A 21,495-nucleotide genomic window follows, 5' to 3' on the forward strand; every position below is an offset into this window, starting at 1 on the left:
ATGATCAATCAGTTGTAGTAAGGATGAAGCCGAATCAACCTGACAAACAGATTTGGGAAGGGAAAAGGTGTGGAAGGTAGGCAGGAGAACTGTGATATTATATGTTAAGATAAAATATCGGCGTTAAATAGTAACTATTCGTTATAGGTTATAAACATTACACATCATAATATCCTAAGGAGCAGCTAGCTTAATAGCATATGACAGCACAAGCAAGCACAACAGTAATAGTGTGTGAAGAATACTCATACCAAGCCCTTGATAATATTAAATATATTAGGTACAGAATCATATTAATTAGCCTTATACATATATAATTAGATTATAGATTTGCTGTCTGTACCTCAAGTTTCCCCAGCACCTAATAGGTCTTAGAATGACAGGGAGCTTAACCACAAACTAGGCATTTCGTCATGTAAGATTGACCAAAGACCCAAACATGCACAAGATGGATACTATAGAACATGGGGGGATTCTGACTTGAAGAGAGACTGTGAGCAATGGGAATCATAAATAATTGCTAAACACTAGTGTAAATCTAAAGAGCTGAAGTAATATATAGAAGTATATACCGACTTCCTGAACTTCTGTTCCCAAATGCCCCAGTACATATTACCCATCCACAACCCCAGTATCATTGAACTAAGTAATAGGGAGATACATGTAACCTAAAATATATATTAGCAAAGAGCAAGATAAGTGACACTAGAACTGTTAACAAATAAGTATGCTATAAAACCAGCTCCACAAAAAAGAAACCGCTAGGTATATACAGTCAGAGTGGAGAGTGTGTGAGTTGGCAAGTCTTTACCCCACTCCGATTCTCAGTTCAAAAAAGCCAGGAGCTGCTGGAGAGATCTGCCCAGGAACCAGACTGTTACTTCGAAGATGGAGAATCCAGGACTGTAATGTGGATCCGGTTAGTGAGCCGACCCTGCGCAGTTTCCCCTCTTGCTTTGTGACACCGATTAGACTACTAGGCAGCTGCACATTAAACCGGGGAGAGCTGGTGCTAGAACCGAAGTTGCGGAGGATCCCATAGCAATCCGAGGTCAGCTCAGATTCCATCACATCTGGGGCTACAGTAGGGAGGCCAACAGCACTCCTAGCAAGCATCGTAGCAGCCATCTGACAGCCTACTCCTTCCGCCGGGCGAGCAGCATTATCTTGTGCATGTTGGAACCAGGAAGAGGAGGCAATAGGTAACCGGTGTGAAAGTGTCGGTTCAGCAAGCTGCTTTACATTAGATAGAGCCGTATGTGTGTGTGTGAGAGATCAAAGGTCCATCCGCTCTGTCCCCACCACTGCCACTGCAGATGCCTCTCTATATTCTGAGCCACAACTGATGACCCTTCTTAGGGAGATGAATTGGCTCGTCATGTGACTGTCTAGTTCCATCGGGAGGGCTCTTACTTCTCCAAAATCCTCCATTATGCTACAGCAGAGCTGCTCAATCCTGTCAGCTTAGGTTGCCTTATAGTAGTAGAATGCGGGATGATGGTACAGACCACGTGGCTGCACCTAGGGTTATAAGTTGATAGCCGCAGTAGGCCCCAAGTCACAATGTCTCCGAAATTACTCCAGATCTCACATATCTGAATTCTGCTTCTTAAAAAGATGGCAGAAGCAGTTCTCTTTGAATTCTGTGCGTTTTGAAAGTTTAAATGGTTGTTAAGATGGCTATTTGCACATGTTTAATCAGTTGTAGGAGAGGAGCTCCAGGCATATGCGTCTGCTCTCCTTGGTTGTAGGCTCCGCCCCCCACTCTTGGTATTCTTTGTTTAAAGCTAAACTTAGGTAGGCTCATATGCTTATTTCTAAGCTCTTGAAGGCTGCCTCTTATCTGAATTCATTTGACAGTTTCTCACAGATAGAGGGTGTTAGTTCATGTGTGCCATATAGAGAACATTGTGCTCATGTCCGTGTAGATACTTATGAGAGGGCACTGAATGGCGAAAAAGCAAGTCTGTCAAAAGAACTGAAATAAGGGGGCAGTCTGCAAAGGCTTAAATACAATATAATCACAGAGGTAAAAAGTATTTTAATATAACCGTGTTGGTTATGCAAAACTGGGGAATGGGAGATAAAGGGATTATGTGTATTTTAAAACAATACAAATTCTGGAGTACACTGTCTCTTTAATTAGAAAATGTTTTTATAACATGAGCAGTACATGGCCATTGAGCCAATTAGGAGAGGGACACACACGCAGCCATATTTTTCTAAGTAGTGTTTAGTGGGCATGGTGCTCAAATTAAAAGGGATATCAAACCTAAAAATGTATTTTCATGATTTAGATAGCTACAATTTTAAACAACGCTCCATTTTACTTCTATTATCACATTTGCTTCTTTCTCTTGGTATCCTTTGTTAAAGGAGCAGCAATGCACTTTGGGAGGTAGCTGAACACATTGGGTGAGCCAATGAGAAGAGGCATATATGTGCAGCCACCAACCAGCATTCAGCGCTCAGTAGTGCTCCTAAGCCTACCTAGGTATGTTTTTCAACAAATGATACAGAGCGAACAAAGTAAATTTACTAATAGAATAAAATGGAAAACTGTTTAAAATTAGATGTTCTATCTGAATCATGAACTGAATATTTTGACTTTTATGTCCCTTTAACCCCTTTCTTGGGATTTACATGGACTAAATTCTTTAAAATGTATCTGATCTTCTTTTCTATTGTTGTTACATTACAAGATGTTATTCCGAAATTCTGAAAACATTTAACACTCATGCATGTAAAAACAATGGCCCAGATTATAAGTGGCAGGCTAATTTTTATTTAGACTTGATTGCTAACTGCAAAAAACTAGCACGACCGGGTTAGTGCTGGTATTACAAGTTAAAAGAAAAAAGAATTGTGTGTGAGCGAAAGACTCAGGTGCACAAACTTTTAGGACTATGGATATCATGACCACGCTAACTCCCTTTCCCCATAGACTTATATAGACTTCTATGGGGTATGCTACAAAAGCCTATTTACTAATCACTCGCACACTAACCCGGCACTGCACTAGATCAACTGCGCTAAAGACAAAGGTGCATTAGAAATACTTCTCATTCATATGTTCTTCACTAGAAGAAAATTTTCTTTTTCTTTTTACATTTATATTTCAATATATATATATATATATATATATATATATATATATATATATATATATATATATATATATATATATATGTATATATATCATATTTAAAAGATATATATATCTCGACCTATACATATATATAAATATATACAGATATAGAAATATAGATAGATATGTATAGAAATATATTGTATATACAGATATAGTATGTAGAAATATTTATTTAAAAATAAAAAGTTTTTTTTTTCTAAGTGAAGAACATAGGAATTTCATGAATTTCTATTAAAATATATTGAAATTGAATAAAAATTATATTAGATGTTTAACTAAGAAGTGCTCAAAACTGTGTGTGTATGTATGTATGTATGTATGTACAGTATATATATATATATATATATATATATATATATATATATATATATATATATATATGAGTATATATGTGTTTATATGTGCATTTAGCTATGTGTGTATACATATACAGTACATATTTACATATGATGGCATTTTGTTCTGTAATATTATGGAATTTTATCTTCACAGTAATACACTTTGCCTTGAACATTTCACTGCACCAGTAATTAGTAACACACTTTACATAGAGGTTTTCGTTCCTAAACATTTATAAAAGGCAAAATGTTACACCTTTTCTAACCTGATCATAGATAAAACATGGTGAGTTAGCCTCTGATCAGCCCAGAGAGGGGAAACAAATGAAAATCTGGGCTTTTCGAGATACCTGACAACTGGGACTAGAGTTGAGAAAGAATACTTTTATCTGACCTATCTCACTATGCGACAGGTGATTTAAATCTCATCATCATGGGGAGTAATATAATGCTATCCCTCACATGGGCAGACTTCATAGAGTGATAAAATAATAATGACTGAACCATGAATTCCTGAGGAATTGTGATATTGCCTTTACAGAAAGTAATTAAGTTTACTAGAATGCAGATTCTAGCAGGGGGGAAAGAATGTAACAAGGAGCACCAGACACATATTTTCTGAAGCACATATAAATTCAATTATTCTGTTTTCAGTATAAATGTACCTTAAATTTGTTTCTAGTTTCACATACTTTTCTTTTTCCTTCATTTTAATAAGCGCAATGCATATTTTGTAATACAGTCACCAGCCTAAGATCATTCTTATATTAAGTGCGAGGAAACTTGATATACGTCCAAGGAATGGCCCTGTTCAGCCCATTCAACAATGCTGTAAGCTCCATTTCACAAATTTTGACATCTTTCACAAATTACCATGTACCTTAAAGTGTTTGTAAAGTTGAATGAATGAGTGACGGTATCTAAAAATAATCTTAAAAACAGGGGCACTTTCATTCATTAAACTTTACAAAGACGCTCAGGCAGGGCCGCCATCAGGGGGGGACAGGGGTAACTCCTCTCAGGGGCCCAATGGGCCAGGGGGACCCCATGAGGCTAGAACAACTATTTTTTGATTTTTTTACATTTTGGAAGCCAAAGCCACCAGAGGGTAATACAGCAGAGTGCTATTAAGCGTGGGAAATGTTATTTCAAGGAGTAAAGCATTAGCATTTGAAAGGGTTTCTGAATGTGCACTAAATCACTATGTACAGTGTGAGATAAACTTGGCACTTAATTTTGTACAGTGTGTGCCTGAGTCAGACAGCAGATCACTTTCATTTGCAGAGGAGGTAGGACTTACTTAGTAAATGTTTATTATTTCTTTGCGCAATTTTGGATTGTAACTTCAGTGTGGTAGTAGTTGTATGGTGGGGCCAGGGGTCCATAAAACACATTTTTTTAGCAATATGCAGCAGTGTATTTATGAATATTTGACAATGCTGTAGAAATTCTATATTTCAAGTCCTGCAAAAATGTTTCCTCCTCAATACACCAATGGTAGGTGCCCTTTTGGCAGGTATAAGTTTTTTTATTAATAGATATATTTTATTACATCCCAGTTTACTGCCCCTTTATGCAAGGACTTTCCAGATGTAAGGATGCATTTTATCTAAGATTTTTACATCTGCATAAAATTTTATACTCTCAGACTAAGATTTCTCAGTGTTTGAAATGAGAAAGGTTAACTTAACACTGTTCAGTTTACACTACAGCTGAGTTAATTTTGAAATACATACAAACAAGCCTAAATTCTGCATTTAACCAGATCTAATGGTATGAGACTGAGTACCACAGCTTATGTTTCAACCAAGACTATATAGAGTACAGCATTTTCAAAATCCATAAGTACAGCTGACAGATGGGAACATTTGTACAACATATTTGAAGTGGTGCTCTTGGTTGGGGGAAATGGGGGAAAAAACCCAAACATCTGCCAACCTTTCAAAAGTACTTTTCTTCATCTAGCCATCTACCCAGATCATTAATGTACAATTTTGAATTCACAGAATTATTTTTGTTTGCACATTTACAAACATGATTATTTTAAAAGTGATCTCTGAATTTCTTCAATTTTTTTTATCAGGCATGTCACACACTGTTGATTTAGGGGATGCAATGTGCAGAAATTTTACCTCCTGTGAGTGTTTCTGTGGGTGTCTGTATTTATGTCTTTGTGCTTTTGTTTGTGTCTCTGAGTGTGTATGTATTTTTTTCTGTGGATGTCTCTGTGAGGGTTGGTGTATATGTCTTTGTGCATTTTCTGTGGATGTCTGTGAGGGTGTATGTGTATATGTCTTTGTGTTTTTTCTATGGGTGTCTCTGTGAGGGTGTGTGTATGTATGTATTTGTGTGTTTTCTGTGGATGTCTCTGTGAGGGTGGGTGTGTGTATGTATGTCTGTGTTTTCTGTGGATGTCTCTGTGAGGGTGTGTGCGTATGTCTGTGTTTTTTCTGTGGGTGTCTCTGTGAGAGTGTGTGTATGTCTTTGTGTATTTTCTGTGGAAGTCTCAGTGAGGGTATGTGTGTATATATGTCTTTGTGTGTTTTATGTGGTTGTCTCTCTGTGTGTGTATGTCTTTGTGTGTTTTCTGTGGGTGTCTGTGTGTGTGTGTGTGTGTGTGTATGTCTTTGTGTGTTTTCTGTTGGTTTCTCTGTGTGTGTGTCTTTGTGTGTTTTCTGAGGCTGTCTCTGTCGGTGTTTCCTTGGGTTTATGTGCAAGTTTGTGTTTCAGTTTGTGTGTGTGTGTCCATTGTCTGGTCCTTTTTAGGACATTTTGACCTTACTACTGATTATTCACATCTTTCTACAGACTTTGAGACTAATGAGACCTTTCCGGGAGTCACCAATCTACCAGTTGACCTTTAAATTATTGTTTAGGCAGTTCAGGACCCTTCCTTTCAGCCACTGCATGCTGTTGTCATCATTTAGTTGGCATCTTCCTTGACAAAAAGATAATCAGAACTCCATATTTTGTTTTGAAAATCTCCATTTCTGACAAAACTGTAGTCTACCTCATTACTTTTCAGGTCAATGTAAACAAGTGCTGAGTGTCTGTTTGTGTGTTTCTTTGTGTGTCTGCTAGAGTGTCTATATGGGAATCCTTATGTGTGTGTTTCAGTGTATGAGTGTGTCTGTGTTACTACCTTTACAACATTTCCAAGTTTTACTACACTTAAGAATAAAGTGCATACACATTATAGTCACTTGGGCAAAAATTGCACATGTCAACTTTAAAATCACTTTAAAGTGTCAGAAAACCTTAAAAATAATGTTATATAATTCTGCACATAGTGCAGAATTATATAACATTATATTAGCGCAAACATTGTAAAACATAATATACCCTTTGAATTTTTTTAAAAAATGGCTGTTTTACAGACCCGCTCTCTGTGCTCTTCTGAGCGGGTCTGTTTTTTTCACACAGCACATCGGGCCAGCTGTATAGTCACATCCCGGCCCGACCGCGCCATAACACTAAGTGCAGCTCGCTCCTGCTCTGTCTGACAGCAGGAGCGAGCTGCACTGTGTATAATGGCATGGTCGGGCCGGGCTGTGACTATACAGCTGGCCCGATGCGCTGTGTGAAAAAAACAGACCCGCTCAGAAGAGCACAGAGAGCGGGTCTGTAAAACAGCCGTTTTTTTTTAAAATTCAAAGGGTATATTATGTTTTACAAAGTTTGCACTAATATAATGTTATATAATTCTGCACTATGTGCAGAATTATATAACATTATTTTTGAGGTTTACTGTTCCTTTAAGTACAAGTTTAACCATATACATTGAATACAGTTTTTCTGTGTAATTTAAGTACGATTTGTATAGAATAATGTAAAATCACATTTTGCAGCAACTTTTTAAATATGCTTAATAAGAGCCAAATTTTATAGAGTACATTTAATAAGCTTTTAAAAGGCTTCGTTTTTTTGAGCACTGTCCTGTATGTCGACATTGCATAAAGAAATGTAGGTTATGCCAATTAGTGATATACACAGCTCATAGAGTAAAATGTGTCTTCAGATCATCTCATCATGTAATTTGCATTACTGACGGATAGGGATGGGCGAATGTTTCTAAAAATTTTAAATTTAAAACTAATTTTGATACATTCGTTCATTCGAATCGAATTTTGAATGTTTATATAACATTCTATTTTCGAATTTCCGTTTTCAAATTTCTCAATAAAATTCAAACAAATTCGTTCGAATAATAGAATGTTTAGCTATGTATTCATTCAATTTTGAAATATAATACTCAAATTCGAATGTGACATTCAAATTCGAATGTGACATTCAAATTTGAAATAGTATTTCTAGTCTACAACTGTGTTTAATAAATGTAATATTCTAATTCGAATGCTACATTTGAATTTGAATGTCAGATTCAAATTTGAAATAGTATTTATAGTCTAATACTGTGTTTTAAATGTGATATTCGATTCGAATGTGATATTCAATTTGAATGTGACATTCAAATTCGAAATAGTATTTCTAGTCTAATACTGTGTTTTATAAATGTAATATTCGAATTCGAATGTGACATTCGATTCGAATGTGACATTCAAAATAGTGTTTCTAGTCTACAATTGTGTTTTATAAATGTAATATTCGAATTCGAATGTGATATTCGAATGTAACATTCGAATTCGAATGTGACATTCGAAAACTGTAAATAACATTCGAAAATCGAATTTTTAAGAATATTCGTTCTTATCAACATTCTATTATGTAAATCGAATTTCTACAATAACATTCGTTCTAACATTCGAATTCGGATATAAACACATTCGCCCATCCCTACTGATGGATCATTTTAGATCATCTCGCCTGAGCTGGGAGCTTTAGATTATTGGGTCATACGTGAGATGTACTCAATTATTATCTTAGCTACATAAGGGCAAATAATAAAAAAATAATGTGGAAGCCCAGAATAATACCTTTGCAACTACAATTAAAATTACCCTTAGGGGTATACATCCCCCAGATTGAGAAACTAGACATTACACAACACAGCATACTGTACATACTGCATATACACAACAGCATACCTGTTCATACTGTATACATACACATCATACCTGTTCACTCTTTATAATTACGCAACATACCTATAAATACTTTATATACACACACAGAAACACAATACTATAAAATCAATATACATACAATACAATACAATACACACATACAATACAATACACACACAATACACCTTTACATAAATGTAATTAAACACAATCGCCTGATTCCTCTTTTGCTTTTAGCAATAGCTTTTTGGTCTGTTCTATAAAGTTCTGAATTGATACTCCTTATCAAAACACTGTGTTCAAAAAGGTTTACTGTTTAGTACAATAAAGCTGTGATTCTAAGTATATCACTTGATCATGTAACCATAACTTACTGCTCTACTGCATATCTGTCTTGACATATGGTATAATGCAAGATGTTCTGATCCCTTATTTTTCTGAAATTTAATAAAGTGAGACACATTTCTATGGTCCTGTATATTTTAACTGGCATACCTTTCCATTTCCTCTTTCATAACATGCTCCTATCTGTCATCAATCATATTGCAGTAATTTACCCCTTAATTCTCTATCACTTAATCCTTTTTTTCTTAAATGGTCTTTGGCATTATTCATTTAACTTTCTCTGCAATTCTCTGGAACTAGCCTTTATGAATTTCCTCCTCCCTCTCTCTATGATTATCATACCTTTCAGATATTTTCCTTTGCTAGTCTCTCTCTTTCAATAAGAATTGTTTGTTAATTCATTATTCATGTCAATTAACTGCATCAACCTGTAAATTGACATTTGCAGATCTCTATATTTCTGATTTGACGTTAGTGTCTCCATTTGTTTTTTGAAATTGTAATCCCTTCCATCCTCACTATATCTCGTCTCCAGTCCATTTGCTTTTATTTTTATCATCTCTGACAATCTTTCAATACACTTGACAATGGTTACCCATAAGCCCATGTAATCTATACAATGCACTGCACACCATTCTGTGGATATTTTCCCAGTACCCTGACCCCTTCTTACCATTAAGTGCCAGCATGGAGGGGAAATCACGGCAATTGTGAACTCCAGTAGAGTCGGTAGCACAGCTCTGCCAGAGATTCTCATAGAGTGTAGAAGTGGTGATGACACTTCCTTCCACAGAGGACACCCGCCAATCAGCATCAAAAAGGGTTATCGCCAGCATGATAGACCCTGTCACCCCAAAAAAAAATCCTCCTGTCTCCACAATGGCTGACATTTTTTACAAGCAAAGAAAAGTAGACCAGGAATTGAACGTCTGTCCTCAAATTGTTGCGCCTGATGTCCTTTCCTTCTTGGTGTATCTTCTGTACCACTTTTTGCTGTCACTATTACATTCCTTTCTCACTCCTTGTTCTTTGTATTTAATTGTCTTTTCTTAACAATATGGTATCTCCCCACTTTTATCAGTTATCTTTGTGCTCTTTTCTTTTTTCACTGTCTTCTTTATTTCATGTATTACCCCTCTGATCATTCCTCAGTCATCATTGGAATTGTTCACTTATCTTTAGAGCACTTTTTCATCTTTTCTGCAAGTTTTCCACTCCAGTATCTCCTTATTTTTTTCCTTTCTCTCTTTCTTTTCTATCCTTTTTTTTTTCAATGTCCTGACAATGTTTGTGTAAGGTTTATGAGTTGCCTGTTTTTGTCAAAGCAGAGTAGTGTAATATACATTAAAGGTGTGCACTACCTCTCTCCTTCAGTTCCACCCTCCCACCTCCCTCCCTTCAGCAAATTAATGCACTCCCCTAGCAGACAGCTGTTAACTTGTGATACTGCATTGTATAATGTTTATGAGTAGCTTAGTTGTTCTGTATTACTGAATAAATGTTATGAATAATTCTACAGCAAGTTGTACTAATGTGTAGATATTTTACTTATTTATAGTGAGCAGCATGTACACAATTAAAGAATAGTGTTTTGTGAACAAATGAATAATCTTCCTTAGATGGTAAATTAATTCTTTACCTAATGCAATGTTGCCCAACCTTTTTGGAGTATGGGCAGGATTTTTGTAGACCTATATGCTGGAGAGCCACTTACATTAAAGGGACAGTACACAGTTTGATATTTTTAATATAAAATGTTTAATTTTGTATAATGAAACAGCCTCTCAATATATTGTTTTTATTATTTATTTTGCCCCTTTTCCTGTAATTAAACCCTCAAAATTAAAACTTTTCATTTCTGACAAATTATATGGCACATGGCAAGACTAAAGTGATAGGAAAGTCAAAATTAAACTTGCATGATTCGGATAGAGCATGTCATTTTAAGACACTTTTAAATTCACTTCTATTTTCAAATGTGCTTCGTTCTCTTAGTATCCCTTGTTAAAAAATGAATCCGCACATATCATACACTAGTGGGAGCTGCTGCTACTTGGTGCCTGCACACATTTGTCTCTTGTGATTGGCTAAATAGATATTTTCAGCTTCCTGTCAGTAGTGCAATGCTGTCCCTTCAGCAATGGATAACAAGAGAATGAAACAAATTTGATAATAGAATTAAATTGGAAAGTTGTTTAAAATTGTATGTTCTATCTGAATCATAAAAGAACATTTCGGGGTTTACTATCCCTTAACATTGCTAGTCTTTGTTTACTCCAAGTCTGTATTGGCACCTCCAAATAAGGCAAGAAGTGGGTGGAGTTTGGCTATTGAAAACATTTGCAGCAAACAAGGTATCGATGCATTCAAATAATTTTCATCCTCATTCACTTCTTTGCTAATTTATTGCAAGGCTACAGAAATATAATTGCATGCTGTTTCCTGTCCCTTTAAAATCAAGCAGAGAACCTGTCCCCTTGAAATCACCTCTTTTTAAATTTGTGGTTGCAGTCTGCGCCTCATGGTTTGTGAAAGCAGCTTGATATATTTTCCCTACAGTACATTCCCTCTGCAATATATTTTATATAATTTATTTAGTCCCCTTTTTATGTAATTTAGCTATGAAACGAGTAATTTCTAATTGTCAGAACTTGAAATGCCCCCTGTTAAGTCTAACCTTGCTACATATCTGTCCCTAGTTGGCTTTATAAGATAACAACTGCAAAACAATGTATTTTATACTAACATTTTGACAGTGGCTAGCCGTGTTGCATGTGGACCAGACCACATTTGCGATTCAAAATGAGGCAAATGGTGGATGGCATTTTGGTATTGAAATATAATTGCAGTGAAAAGAATATTAATTTCTTTTAAAAACATTAAGACTTGGCTGATATGTTATCCTATAGCAACACTACATAAATGTCTTATAATCACACACGCCTAGATTTAGAGTTTTGCGGCCAAAGGGGTGCGTTAGCTACGCATGCTTTTTTCCCCCGCACCTTTTAAATAACGCTGGTATTGAGAGTTCTCTGAAGGGCTGCGTTAGGCTCCAAAAAGGGAGCGTAGAGGCATATTTACCGCCACTTCAACTCTCAATACCAGCGTTGCTTACTGTAGCGGCTAGCTGGAAAAACGTGCTCATGCACGATTCCCCCATAGGAAACAATGCCAATAGAATGCAAGCTCAATCTGATTGGCTGATTGGATCAGCCAATCTGATTGAACTTGAATCTGATTGGCTGATTCAATCAGCCAATCAGATTTTTCCTACCTTAATTCCGATTGGCTGATAGAATCCTATCAGCCAATCGGAATTTGAGGGATGCCATCTTGGATGACGTCACTTAAAGGAACCTTCATTCGGCGGTAGTCGTCGGTAGAAGAGGATGTTCCGTGCCGGAGGTCTTGAAGATGGAGCCGCTCCTTGTTGGATGGATGAAGATAGAAGATGCCGCTTGGATGAAGATGTTTGCCGGTCCGGAAATCCTCTTCTGCCCGGATAGGATAAAGACTTCTGCCGCTCCAGATGTCTTATTTTGGTCCATCGCTGCTCGGCTGAGTGAAGACGACTCAAGGTAGGGAGTTCTTCAGGGGGGTAGTGTTAGGTTTATTTAAGGGGGGTTTGGGTTAGAGTAGGGGTATGTGGGTGGTTGTAATGTTGGGGGGTGATATTGTGTTTTTTTTACAGGCAAAAGAGCTGATTTATTTGGGGCATGCCCCGCAAAAAGCCCTTTTAAGGGCTGGTAAGGTAATAGAGCTGTTAACTATTTTAATTTAGATTAGGGTAGGGAATTTTTTTATTTTGGGGGCTTTGTTATTTTATTAGGGGGCTTAGAGTAGGTTAATTAGTTTAAAATTCTTGTAATCTTTTTTTATTTTTTTGTAATTTAGTGTTTTTTTTTGTAATTTAGTTTAGTTTATTTAATTGTAGGTACTTGTAGTTAATTGATTTAATTTATTTATTGATAGTGTAGTGTTAGGTTTAATTGTAACTTAGGTTAGGATTTATTTTACAGGTGATTTTGTAATTATTTTAACTAGGTAGCTATTAAATAGTTAATAACTATTTAATAGCTATTGTACCTAGTTAAAATAAATACAAAGTTGCCTGTAAAATAAATATAAATCCTAAAATAGCTACAATATAATTATTCGTTATATTGTAGCTATATTAGGGTTTATTTTACAGGTAAGTATTTAGTTTTAAATAGGAATACTTTAGTTAATAAGATTTAATTTATTTCGTTAGATTAAAATTATATTTAATTTAGGGGGGTGTTAGGGTTAGACTTAGCTTTAGGGGTTAATACATTTATTAGAGTAGCGGTAAGGTCCGGACGGCAGATTAGGGGTTAATACTTGAAGTTAGGTGTCGCCGATGTTAGGGAGGGCAGATTAGGGGTTAATACTATTTATTATAGGGTTTTTGAGGCAGGAGTGAGGCGGTTTAGGGGTTAATACATTTATTATAGTGGCGGTGAGGTCCGCTCAGCAGATTAGGGGTTAATAAGTGTAGGTTAGGTAGCGGCGACATTGGGGGGGGGCAGATTAGGGGTTAATAAATATTATGTAGGTGTCGGCAATGTTAGGGGCAGCAGATTAGGGGTACATAGGGATAATGTAGGTGGCGGCGGTGTGCGGTCGGCAGATTAGGGGTTAAAAAAATTATTAGAGTGGCGGCGATGTGGGGGGGCCTCAGTTTAGGGGTACATAGCTAGTTTATGGGTGTTAGTGTACTTTAGAGCACAGTAGTTAAGAGCTTTATAAACCGGCGTTAGCCCAGAAAGCTCTTAACTACTGACTTTTTTCTGTGTCTGGAGTCTTGTCGGTAGAGGCTCTACCGCTCACTTCAGCCAAGACTCTAAATACCAGCGTTAGGAAGATCCCATTGAAAAGATAGGATACGCAAATGGCGTAAGGGGATCTGCGGTATGGAAAAGTTGCGGCTTGGAAGTGAGCGTTAGACTCTTTCCTGACTGACTCTAAATACCAGCGGGCGGTAAAAAGCAGCATTAGGACCCCTTAATGCTGCTTTTGACGGCTAACACAGAACTCTAAATCTAGGCGACAGTGTTTAATGTTCCTATAAAAGGGAGATTATAATTCTAGTATCTCATGTATTCCTGTCCTTTGCTGTCTTTAGGTGTGATACAATAACAGGCTTTTAAAACTAGGGGCCACAGGTTACAACATGGCAGTTCCAATTACAACATGGCAGTACCAGGTGCTAAACCAAAGATGGGTATGCTTGTAAGCCTACATTCCTGCTTTTTCAAATAAAGTTACGAAGAGAACATAGAAAAATTGATAATAGGAGTAAATGAGAAAGTTGCTTAAAGGGACACCACATTTTTTTCTTTCATGATTCAGATAGAGCATGACATTTTAAGCAACTTTCTAATTTACTCCTATTATTATTTTTTCTTTATTCTCTTGCTATCTTTATTTGAAAATCAAGAATGTAAGTTTAGAAGCCGGCCCATTTTTGGTTCACAACCTGGGTTTTCCTTGCTGATTGGACAGCACAAATGAACAAGTGCTGTCCAGTGTCTGAACCAAAAATTGTCTGGCTCCTTAGCTTAGATGCTTTCTTTTTCAAATAAGATAGCAAGAGAACGAAGAAAAATTCATAATAGGAGTAAATTAGAAAGTTGTTTAAAATTGCATGCTCTATCTGAATCATGATGGAAAACAATTGGGTTCAGTATTTCTTTAACAAAACATAATACAAACCAAATACATGTATTGGTGCCTTCCACAATTACGTTTGTCTTATGGATAGGCTGACCATATTGCCGCTTTAAGAAGGAACACATATGAAAAGTACATATGTGAGGGTTCTTACCATTTCTTTAAACAGCCCTGAAAACAGCCCTGACATATGTATTTTTCATATGTGTCCCTTTTTAAAGCGGCAATATGGTCAACCTACTTATGGAGATAACATGGTAATTGAAATTTCTAAACTAGTCAGCTGGTAAACAGATCTAGGTTTATTGCTTTTTCCCTCTGATACTGTTTATTTTTTAAGCTCAGAGGTACTGTTTTTTGTTGGTGACACAGATGGTGTGGGGCCAAGATATGTACATATATCAGCCAAAACACCTACACTTGTACACACACTATCTAATATAGTGGGAATAAATAACTTTATATTGTATTATTGAAAAATACTTTAAAATATTTTGCATTTCTAAGATTTATGTATATAATAAGTTATCTGTGCAATTTTAGACCTTATACTCTCAGCATACACACACACACACACACATATATATATATATATATATATATATATATATATATATATATATATATATATAAATATATATATATATATATATATATATATATATATATATATATATATATATATATATATATATATAAAACCACACAGCTATATAACTTATTAGGGTCATTATTTACTGAGAAAACAAGTACAAAGGTGAAGATTGATAGAATATTTATATATATGTGAATAGTACAAATTTGTAGAAAAATAATAAAATATAAGCAGCCCATATCCACAAAAACAATAATGCATGGTTATGTGTGTGAAAATTCATATATACACCCAGTTATATAAACGTACGTAAGCGGAAACCTGATTGCTCTTTAGCTTTTACCATGTAAGTATGATATCATTCCATGAAATTCTGTCCTCCATAAAACAAGTATATTCATTAACTAACGGATACTTATTATCAAACCCTGATAAAGAATGTTCACTTTCCACTACTGCAAAACAGTGCCTATTAGCATAGCAGCTTATACATTAATTAGCATCACTGCACTACACTGTATCTGCTTTCACATATGGTATAATACAATATATATCAAATCATTAACTGCTTATTTGTTTGGGTATAAAATATAATAAGGAAACCTAACTCATCAGCTTCTTATTACCTATCTTGTATTCAGTAAACAATGTTATATCTCATGTCTTATACCCATTGTAATTTTTATAACTAGCTCTTGAACTATACAATCTTCTGTTTTTCCTTGTCATATGTTCTTTTCTATAATTGCTGTAAATCTCACTGTTCTGTCCTTTTTTATCTTCTTTTTATTGGCACTTTTTGAATCCTTTAGCCTGCTCTTCTGAAGAATACACCTCCCAATCTCTGAATGTCACCTTTATTTTTTTTCACAGGTTTTGCTCCTTATTGAGACTGCAACTAACCCCATACTTCCGTCCCTAAATCAAGGTTCCACATTCGGTTTACATATTCTTTCCATAAATTCCCTGTTTTAGTTTTCTATCAGTGATCTGTCTAAAGCTATTTGCTATCACTACCACCTCTTGTTTTTTTGTTTTTGTTTTTTGTTGTTGTCAACCTTACCAGCTGGTTACATTTGCTCATCCTCATATTTTCAATACACACACACCTGCCAACTGTTACTCATCAACATTTTCCTGGCTTGTTATTTTATTACATTAATGTATTTTGATAATTAGCAAATAGCAAAAAGGTTAAATACTTTTGTATAAAGGTATTTTATATATATATATATATATACGAAATTCCACTCGGGAACAGCAGTTCATTGGTGTTCCTGAGCTGGTGAGCCAATCAGGAATAACATACACGTATAGTGACCAATCAGCAGCTATGCCCTGCTCAGGACTGGCTGATCATGCTACTACTCTGGGATCTTAAAGGGACATGAAACACAAAATTTCTCTTTCATGATTTAGGTAAAACATACAATTTTATACAACTTTGCAATTTGATACTATTATCAAATATTTTTCATTTTCTTGGTATCATTTTTTGAAGGACCAGCGATGCACTACTGGTTTCTAACGGAACATATGGATGAGCCAATGACAACCAGTATATATATGTAGTCACCAATCAGCAGCTAGAACCTAGGTTCTTTGCGGCTCCTGAGCATTCCTAGATAAATCTTTAACACGAGAATGAAGCACATTAAATAATAGAAGTAAATTGGAAAGTAGTTTAAAATTGTATGTTCTGTCTAAATCATGAATGTATAATTATGACTTTACTGTCCCTTTAACTATGTAATATTTAACGCCTTTATAAGCTTTAACATATTGTTTGTACCAAGTGACATTATTGTAATACTAAAATGCTCACACAGAGATTAAAACCCGATGATCTTTTTTTCTAGTACCCTGCCCACCTCTTACCAGAAAGTGCCAGCATCGAGGGGAAATCGCGGCAATTGTAAACTCCCGTTGAGTCGGTTGCACAGCTCTGCCAAAGATTCTCAAAGAGCGTTGAAGTGGTGATGACGTTCCCATCCACAGTAGACACCCGCCAGTTAGCATTGAAGAGGGTGATCCCCAACATGATGGAACCTGTCACCCCAAACAAAAACCCCACTGCTTCCACAATGGCTGACATGTTTCAATGTTGTACGTCTACAACAGAAAAAAAAAAGGATAGTTCTTGCTTTTTTCCTTTTTTGAGTTTGCTAAAGTTTTTCTTCTTGGTGTAGTTTGTACTACTTCACTGAGTTCCTGTTGTTTGTTTATTTTCTTTGTTCTCAGCCTTCTCTATAACTGTCTTGTCTCTTTCTTTATCTACTTTAACAACTAGTTTGTGTCCTTTCTCTACTTATTTGTTTCTTCTCCTTTTCCCTTTCAGTAATCTTGTTCTGATTATGCTCTGATCCAGATTCTGTTCCCCTTGTTTTTGTTCTGTCACTATTTTTTTTTTTTTCTATCTGTGCCTCTATCCAAGATTTTATCTGCTTCTTTTCTGTCCCTCTGTATTTTCCTTACACTTTATTTTTACTCTCCTGATAGCAAGGGCTTTGAGACTTTGCTTGCATATGATTTTTTCTTCTCTGTTCAAAGCAGTTAGTATACAGTAAAGGTGTGAACTACCTCTCCGTCTCTTCCTCCCTCCCAATTCCCTCCCTTCATCATGTTAATGCACACACCTATCAGACAGCTGTGAACTTTTGACTATACTGTTTAAAAGTATCATTGCGTACACCAGTGATTGCAGATTCTTTCTGCAATTTGTTCTTTATCACTGATTAGTTACATCAGTGAACTTATACAAGCCTCATTTTACACAACATCATAAACATTGCATTGTATACTCAGCATTATTCGTTTGCCGTTTTGAGCGTAGAAATATTAAACAAAAAATAAAGGAGTAAGTGTGGAAGTCTTTCTTTACAGAAAAGAGTTGTTGATGAGATTATAATAGGTTTCCAGTACTGGTGGTAAATACTGTACGGGAATTCAATAATCAAAAAAGATAGTAGTCCACAGCACAACTATAAAGATAGAATGATATAATTATAATTTGAAAATATATGTCACAGGGTGCAAGAGTCTAGTACTGCCACAAATACTAGAATAAATACATTAATATATGACTCAGCACACCTATTTAGAAAACAAGGCTCAATTTTATTGATTATGCCTAAACAAACAAGTATATCAAAACCCAAAATTCATGTCCACCCAAACATTCGTCAGTCATACATACATGTAAAAGAATTGGATTCTACCCCAGGCGTCCCTAGGGAAATCAAACATATGCTGTCATCTTATTAGAAAAAATGTTTCTTTATAGGACGTAAAAAAGTTCAAATAGATGTAATATGAATAGTCCCCAAAAGGAATATGAACAGATAGAGTCCATGTCCAATAATCACATCTATTGAATATATCATGTCAAGGTAGGACCACTTCAGATACTCTTTTAAACACTTAATAATGTTTGGGGTGTGCAGAATGGTTTCCTTAGACTTAAATTAAGTTTACACTTCAGAGGACAATAAAAATATGTTTTCTGCTTGTTTATTCATTTATATGGATGATTTCATCCCTGCCATACAGAGAGAGAATAGTTTTAGTCCAACGGCAGCCATAACAAAAGCAATATTGAAGAGGCATGAGGTCAAAATTAAAATTTCATGATTCAAACAGAGTATTTACTTTTAAGACATTTTAAATTAACTTCTGTTATTGAATTTATTTTGCTCACTACTGAGAGCTACCTGGTGATTGGTGTCAATAAACATTGTTCATTGGCTCACTAGGGGCTAGATTTAGAGTTGGGCGGTAGCCGTGAAAACCAGCATTAGAGGCTCCTAACGCTGGTTTTATTCTACTGCCGGTATTTGGAGTCAGTCAGGAAAGGGTCTAACGCTCACTTTTCAGCCGCGACTTTTCCATACCGCAGATCCCCTTACGTCAATTGCGTATCCTATCTTTTCAATGCGATCTTCCTAACTCCGGTATTTAGAGTCGTGTCTGAAGTGAGCGTTAGAATTCTAACGACAAAACTCCAGCCGCAGAAAAAAGTCAGTAGTTAAGAGCTTTCTGGGCTAACACCGGTTCATAAAGCTCTTAACTACTGTGCTCTAAAGTACACTAACACCCATAAACTACCTATGTACCCCTAAACCGAGGTCCCCCCACATCGCCGCCACTCGATTAAATTTTTTTAACCCCTAATCTGCCGACCGCCACCTACGTTATACTTATGTAGCCCTAATCTGCTGCCCCTAACACCGCCGACCTCTATATTATATTTATTAACCCCTAACCTGCCCCCCACAACGTCACCGCCAGCTACCTACAATAATTAACCCCTAATCTGCCGACCGCAAAGAGCCGCCACCTACATTATAGCTATGTACCCCTAATCTGCTGCCCCTAACACCGCCGACCCCTATATTATATTTATTAACCCCTAATCTGCTCCCCTCAACGTCGCCTCCACCTGCCTACACTTATTAACCCCTATTCTGCCGAGCGGATCTCACCGCTACTATAATAAAGTTATTAACCCCTAATCCGCCTCACTCCCACCTCAATAACCCTATAATAAATAGTATTAACCCCTAATCTGCCCTCCCTAACATCGCCGACACCTAACTTCAATTATTAACCCCTAATCTGCCGACCGAATCTCGCCGCTATTCTAATAAATGGATTAACCCCTAAAGCTAAGTCTAACCCTAACACTAACACCCCCCTAACTTAAATATAATTTAAATCTAACAAAATAAATTAACTCTTATTAAATAAATTATTCCTATTTAAAGCTAAATACTTACCTGTAAAATAAATCCTAATATAGCTACAATATAAATTATAATTATATTATAGCTATTTTAGGATTAATATTTATTTTACAGGTAACTTTGTATTTATTTTTAACCAGGTACAATAGCTATTAAATAGTTAAGAACTATTTAATAGCTAAAATAGTTAAAATAATTACAAAATTACCTGTAAAATAAATCCTAACCTAAGTTACAATTAAACCTAACACTACACTATCAATAAATTAATTAAATAAAATACCTACAATTACCTACAATTAAACCTAACACTACACTATCAATAAATTAATTAAATACAATATCTACAAATAAATACAATGAAATAAACTAACTAAAGTACAAAAAATAAAAAAGAACTAAGTTACAAAAAATAAAAAAATATTTACAAACATCAGAAAAATATTACAACAATTTTAAACTAATTACACCTACTCTAAGCCCCCCTAATAAAATAACAAAGACCCCCAAAATAAAAAAATGCCCTACCCTATTCTAAATTACTAAAGTTCAAAGCTCTTTTACCTTACCAGCCCTGAACAGGGCCCTTTGCGGGTTATGCCCCAAAGAATTCAGCTCTTTTGCCTGTAAAAAAAACATACAATACCCCCCCCAACATTACAACCCACCACCCACATACCCCCTAATCTAACCCAAACCCCCCCTTAAATAAACCTAACACTAAGCCCCTGAAGATCTTCCTACCTTGTCTTCACCTCACCCGGGTACACCGATCCGGTCCTGGCTCCAAAATCTTCATCCAAGCCCAAGCAGGGGCTAGACATCCATCATCCGATGGCTGAAGAAGTCCAGAAGAGGGTCCAAAGTCTTCATCCTATCCGGGAAGAAGAGTAGATCCGGACCAGCAACCATCTTCTTCCAAGCAGCATCTTCTATCTTCATCCGATGAGGACCGGCTCCATCGTGAAGACCTCCAGCGCGGACCCATCTTCTTCCGGCGACGTCCAACTGAAGAATGACGGTTCCTTTAAGGGACGTCATCCAAGATGGCGTCCCTCAAATTCCGATTGGCTGATAGGATTCTATCAGCCAATCGGAATTAAGGTAGGAAAATTCTGATTGGCTGATGGAATCAGCCAATCAGAATCAAGTTCAATCCGATTGGCTGATCCGATCAGCCAATCAGATTGAGCTCACATTCTATTGGCTGTTCCGATCAGCCAATAGAATGCAAGCTCAATCTGATTGGCTGTGCAAATTTAAGTTGTGGCTCCTTGTCCGATCAACAGCCCATATATATCATATAGAGCACCTAGCATCTGAGGTATTCAATTGTATATGTATGAGCAAAATCCCTATATTAGCGTTTTTTACTAAAGTTGATTTAAATATTGTAACCATTCTAAATGCTAGTGAACCATAAAAATTGTATTAAGGCTATAAGCCGATCCGGAGTTATGTCCTCGGATAATAAACAAACTAAATATATAGTGATGTTAACCATAAATCATTCTACAGTAAGGGTCTCATATTATCCTCACTACAGAATTGTTTACAACTGTTAGTTGGTAGTACGGTAACTGAGCGGTTAGTGAAATACTGC

The 21,495-nt window shown here is 36.1% G+C and overlaps 1 protein-coding gene across 2 annotated transcripts in view; it reads right to left on the minus strand.

Moving 5' to 3' along the window:
- Window positions 1–17,652, minus strand: part of CLDN15 (claudin 15) — a 113,275-nt gene extending 95,623 nt beyond the window's left edge. The window contains exon 1 of one of the 2 annotated variants that reach the window (XM_053718339.1): window positions 17,029–17,652. In XM_053718339.1, the coding sequence (XP_053574314.1) occupies window positions 17,029–17,245 (217 nt within the window). In that variant the 5' untranslated portion in view covers window positions 17,246–17,652. Of the gene's footprint in view, window positions 1–9,531; window positions 10,190–17,028 lie in introns of those variants that run through there. The other variant, XM_053718340.1, reaches the window with a different exon arrangement.
- Between the last annotated feature and the right edge of the window lie 3,843 nt (window positions 17,653–21,495).

Source organism: Bombina bombina, chromosome 6 (genome assembly GCF_027579735.1).
Source record: "Bombina bombina isolate aBomBom1 chromosome 6, aBomBom1.pri, whole genome shotgun sequence".
In the NCBI taxonomy this organism is placed as follows: Eukaryota; Metazoa; Chordata; class Amphibia; order Anura; family Bombinatoridae; genus Bombina; species Bombina bombina.